This window comes from Solanum tuberosum, unplaced genomic scaffold, assembly GCF_000226075.1.
Source record: "Solanum tuberosum cultivar DM 1-3 516 R44 unplaced genomic scaffold, SolTub_3.0 scf00240, whole genome shotgun sequence".
Classification (NCBI taxonomy): Eukaryota; Viridiplantae; Streptophyta; class Magnoliopsida; order Solanales; family Solanaceae; genus Solanum; species Solanum tuberosum.
Genome location: NW_006239164.1, coordinates 684,303 through 690,290, shown reverse-complemented (window position 1 = coordinate 690,290; position 5,988 = coordinate 684,303). Strand labels below are relative to the sequence as shown.

The 5,988-nt window shown below is 32.7% G+C and overlaps 1 protein-coding gene across 1 annotated transcript; it reads right to left on the bottom strand.

The window, feature by feature from the left end:
* Window positions 1–2,007: 2,007 nt before the first annotated feature.
* LOC102585080 (zinc finger protein CONSTANS-LIKE 4-like) lies at window positions 2,008–3,986 on the bottom strand. The gene is made up of 2 exons (XM_006357001.2): window positions 3,138–3,986; window positions 2,008–2,540 (listed from the first exon to the last, which is right to left on the bottom strand). The coding sequence occupies exons 1-2, from the start codon at window positions 3,858–3,860 to the stop codon at window positions 2,220–2,222; spliced, it is 1,044 nt and encodes a 347-aa protein (XP_006357063.1). The 5' UTR covers window positions 3,861–3,986; the 3' UTR covers window positions 2,008–2,219.
* Between the last annotated feature and the right edge of the window lie 2,002 nt (window positions 3,987–5,988).

Here is a 5,988-nt window from a genome sequence, read left to right as displayed (position 1 = left end):
TTTTTATTAAAAAATAATTTTTTTAACAAAAATCGCTGAAAAGGCAGTCTAATTAAGAAAAGATTTTTGAAAAAATAATAATTAAGGAAAACGCTGCCAGGGCAGCGATTTTCCAAAAAACAGTTTTTACAAAAAGCTGCCAAATTTATTTTTTTTCTATGAAAACGCTGCCATAGCAGCGATATTAGGTGGAGGAAAAAAATTAGAGTTAAAAAATCGCTGTTGTGCCAGCGATTTTAGTGAAAAAAAAAAGAAAAAAAAAATTAGACAAAAATCGCTGCCCTGGCAGCGATTTTATTTTAACGGAGTACACGGCGTTAATATGTGTCAGAGGAAAATCGCTCCAGCAGGAGCGATTTTGCCGTTTTGGTTTTAAAAAAATATGATGTGCCCTTTTGAAATTTTTGGCAATTTTTTTTGCCCTTTTGGCTCCGGACTCCTGTTTTTCTCCTGGTATATTCCAAAAATAATATTTCAACCATCTTAATTTATGTGGTATCATTTAATTCTGACGTAATTTTTTTTTTTTTTTTTTAATTTATGGCTTAAAAGAAATGTTGAACATTTATGTGAGTTATAGATTATTTATTAAGAGTAAAATGAATTTTTTTAAGAATAAATTATTTTTAGCTATAAAAAGGTGGCATTCTTGAGACAAACTTGAAAATAAAAAGAATGTCACGTAAATTGGAACAAAGATAGTTAAAATTATGGCACTCAATATTTGTATTAATCTGAAAAACTAAATAAGCAGTTACAAATTAAAGTGAAGATATACACCAACAAGGATTGTGATGGAGTGATAAGTATTCCTTTATCCTTAACCAACATGAGGTCTCGGGTTCGAGCCCCCTTGGGTATGGAGTCACCTTTGATAGGAAGCGATTTACCCCCAATATGGGACTAAAGTGAAAATATACATTTTTTGTGTGGTTGTAAATCATTTCATTAAGTCTAAAATAGACATTTTATAGTTAAATTGTTACCTAATATATAAATATGTTATTCTTTTTGGGACTGACTAAAAAAGAAAGTAAATCATATAAATTGGGATAGAGGGAGTACTAAAAACCTTAAAATTTAATTCATAAAATTTAATTTTGAATCCATTTCTTTATACAAGTCACAAAGTATTTTATACTTATTAATATGATATGAACACCTAGCGTGAAAAAAGTTGTTAAACTTCAACATTGAATGTAGAGGTTATTCAAACTACGGACTAAGGCATTGATTGATGCAATAATAACAAACTTTATATATAATAGCTCCCACCGGCCTATTGATAGAAATAAATTGATTATTTTGAAAATGATTTAGTTCAACCTATTGAAACAATTTCATAAATAAAATTAATCATGATAGATTAGCTGATTTACCATGTTTGCACTCAGCATGCAATTTGTATATTCTTGTTTCTCTGGTACGGAGTCGTCATCACTGGCGGAGCCAGAATTTTCAGTAAGGAGGTTTAAAATTTGTAGAAATAGACACACGAAGTAATCAAAGGGGGTTCAACATCTCCTATATATACATAAAAAAATATTTTAATCATGTATAAATAATATAATTTTCTGCCGAAGGGGGTTCGATTGAACCCCCTTAGTATAAGGTGGCTCCGCCCCTGGTCGTCATCGTTAGTGAACATTTCATTTCTCAATATGGGGGTTTACCTGAATCCTTTTGGCAAAAAATTACATTATATTTATATGATATTTCTAAGAATATTTTTGTTCTATATATTAATTTTGAACCTCTGAATGTAAAGATTATAGGTTGAGAGGTTCAAAATGATAATTTTGGATTCTCACTATTTCCAACGCAAATCTAAATAGAAGGTATCGAATAGAAAATCAAAAGAAGGGATCATGAATAGGTTCTTTCTTCTTTTAATAAGAGATTTTGATTTCAAACTGAGATTGAAAGCAATTCTGATGGGAAACACTTCCCCTAAAACAAGTATTACACCATGCAAATTCATATTAATCAAAACATACCAAAGAAAGATTGAAGCAACATGAGAGCTTTTTAATACCATAATTAATCAGTTTCCATGGAGCTAATTTTCTTTACAAAATAAGAAAAGCTCATTACATTACTAAACAAACAAAAGTAAAAATGGAAATTCTACCAAATAAAAAAAAATATGTACACATAATTACTAGCTACTCGTTCTACCTTACCAACAACAACATAAGAAAAGATACTTCTTAAGATTATCAAAACGACGGAACGACGCCGTACGAAGCGTCGGAGGCGACGAGGGAGTCTCCCATGTCGTTCTCCGTACGCTTCGCAAATCTCCCTTTGATTCGAGGTCGAGTCTCAGCATAGGCTTTTCTAGAAGCATATCGTATAGTCTTCTCGAATTTTCGATTCTTTCTCTTCTCTCTATACCTTAATACTCTTGCTTCTCTGTCCAAACTCGAAACCGGGTTAGGTAGTCCGTCAATGGCGGAGTTTCTAACAAATGTGTTTGATACATCTGTCATTGTGTTATGGTCAGGCACAACTCCAACTTCCATAGATGATGAAGAGACCTGTTCAAATAACATAATGTTTCATTAGTTTATGTGAAAAATAAATTGATTTGTTTAACTTTTATATACTGATAGTCGTAAGATCTAAGTTAAGGGCTTGGCCGGGGTTGCAAGGGATTCATACGAACCCCTTTCGCTTGAAAGAGCTGACATGGTAGAAAAATCATGTTTTACAACACAAATTTTTCATTAATTCGCGAGAAAAAGACTATGAAAAACCTTTTCAACTCCAATGATTTTGCAAATTACTCCATCCGTCCACTTTTTTTTATTTATCATGATATGCTTTTCGAAAGTCAATTTGATTAGTTTTTAAAGTTAAATTAGATTACATTAATACAATATTTTAAGAAAAAATAATAAATATTCAAAAACTATATGAAAAGTATAGTGAAAATTTTATACTTTCTCTAACAATTTTAGCTATTTTCTATAGGTTTCTTTTGAGTTGAGGCTCTATTAGAAATAATCTCATTAGAAGTAAGAATCGAATATATTTTATGCTAATCAAACTCCACTTATGAGATTATGCTATTCGTTAAAGCAATAAAATGAAGAGTTAAGAGGTGAAAAATGGAGAGAAAAAAGAGTACATACACTTTGGCTAATGGATTGAGTTGTGAAGTTGTACATGAAAGGTTTAGATCCACCAGAAAAATCCATTTCATAAGTTGGGTATCCATCAACAACTGGGCCTTGTAATTGGATCTCATTCTTATTGTTTTGTACATGAGGTACAACACAATCTTCTTTATACTCCTCTTGATTATGAGCAATATCCATAGTAGTCGTACATGTTTTCTGATCTGCAATTATATCCATTTCCACATACGGATCCACATCGCTAAACAAATATTCCGCCGATTTATACTCAATTCCTTGAGTATTACTGTTCGGCGTTTGGAGCAGCCATGACTCCGCTTCCGCTTCTTCTTCCTCAGTCTCGTCCTCGTGCTGGTGTGGATCATTTTCATCCGCACCAGCACCACGAGGAGATCTGGCGGAGGCGGAGTCGTAGAATGGAACTACGGGGATCCGCTCGTGGCGTCGAGCTAAGGGATTGGCGGCATGGATGTCCTGGTCGCAGGTGACGCAGAGTGCGGCGGCGTCGGCTTTACACGTGACGCTCGCCGGCGCGTGCTCGCACACTTCGCAGACCCAAACGCGCGCGTGCCTAGACGCGAGCTTGTTCGCTGCGTGGATTTTGGAGTCGCAAGTTAAGCAGAGAAAAGCCATGTCCGCCTTGCAGAACACCGTGGACGGCGTCGCTTTGCAGGCATCGCAGCGTTTCGCCGTCGTGCTCCAGCTCTCCGCCACCATTATTGTGAATTGTTGTTTTTTTTTGTTAAACTTTTGTTAGTTTCTCTCTCTAATGCGTAGTATCTCTCTAAAATTGCAATAATGGAGATTGATTTTTAGCTTTGATGGAGTGTTTTGTTCCTTTATTATTCAGACAGTTTTATCTTAATAGGGAGGGAGGAAATCTGAGATACGACCAATGAGAGGATGACATGTGGTCTAGTCTTAGCCAAATAAGTTGGAATTAATTAGTACTCCGTTCGTCTCATTTTAAGTGACATCTTTTTTTTAGTCTGTTTCAAAATAGTAGAGCGGGATTGATCGATCTATATCCAAAATTTTGACTTCCCTTCTCAAGAGCGCATCTATGAAATAAAGAGAGCACGCACCACACTCTTATTATATCAAGACCTTCAGCTTTTACCGAGAAGAAGAGATTAGTTCCGGCTAGCTTTTATTCCTAATCGTAACTCCTAACCAATGAATGATAAATCTGCTTAGAATAATTGAAAACAAATTCGATTTTAATAATCGGAGGCAGGTCAGGGGACAACGGACACGCCCCCAATTTCTTAAATTTAGAAATTGTGTCGGGCCAATGCTATAAGCTTCTGGAATCAAGTAAAACATTTCGCCTCTTAAGCTTTGCTTTCTCAATCCACTACTATCTTATTAAAAAAAGAACTTCAGACTCAAGAGAAAGAAAATAAACACATCCTCCAATGTAGATCTACTTGTTGTTAATAGATCTGTAAGAGTCTTGTTCTACTTGTTGTAAATATATTGGCAAGACTTGTTTAGTAAGATATACTATAAAATATCATCTTATTATAATTAAAATTTAAAATTATTTTTACCATTAATAAAATAATTTATAGCCTCATAGATATCTAAAATTATTTTAAACTCAAAATCTTCTTTTTTTATTTATAAAATATCGTATCAAATTAAATAATAACACATTTAAATGATACCGATGGAGTATTCGAAAAATACGAAGTTGTCGTGTTGGGGAAGGTGGGGAACGAAGAAAAGAGTCGTGTGTTGTTTAACACAAAGGTGTTAGTGGGGCTGTGGGGTACTTAAGGTAGGGGACGGGCATAAATACCAAAAATAAATTGAAAAAATGAAGTGAATTGAATTAATTGAATATTTTTGAGTGAATGATCAAAAGTATATTTATAATATATTGATTTTTAAAGTTTTATATTTGAATTATTAAGCGTGTTTGTTTTCTATATGAACTGTCATCAAATGATTATTAGAACACATTTTAACTATCAATTGTTATCTATTTTACCTTAAGAATGTTAATATTTTACGTAGAAAAAAGAAACTACTCATAGTTAAGATGTATTTTCAATAGATATTTGATGATAAGTTAAATATAAAACCCTCACACTTAATGATTCAAAAATTAAACTCAAAAAATCAAAATACTTCAAATATGTTTAACTTACCATTTTGATATTCGATTTGAGTGTTACGGATATTTGATTCAATAGAAAAATAACCCATTTAATAGTAGTAGGTAGAATCAATTGAGGAAAGGATTTATTTGAGAACAATGTTAGAATAGTTTTAAATATTGGTGTTTCTTTTCGCACGACGTGGTTAATGTTATTTTCAAATATTATTTTTTATTTGAAAAACAAAAAAAAATATTTTAAATTTCATAATAAAATATGACATTTGTTAATGTTAGAGGTGTGTTGTGATAAATATACAAAATCAAGATAAAATAAATTAATATTTGAGATTTTTTTTTTTTGGAATTCCGGGATAACCCCCACTGTGTAATAGCTTGCAAACTACACATGGGATGTAAACCGCACTAGGCAATCCCTATGCGACATGCTCGACTCAGAAGACACTGAGGGAGGATAATCCCATTTCATCCGTGTGGATAACCACCCTCCAAACCAACTGAGCTATCCTAAAGGACAGTATTTGAGATTTATAAACCTCAAATTAGTGATTTTATCTATGCTTCGTGCGCTAATAGAAGAACTAATATTTTTTTGTCTAATATACAAATATTAAAAAGTTAGTCTACAAATTCAAATGGTTTAGTCTGAAGTTTTAGTTTATTTTTATTATTAACATTCAATTTAATATTATTTTATTCTAATTTTCCATTACTTAATGG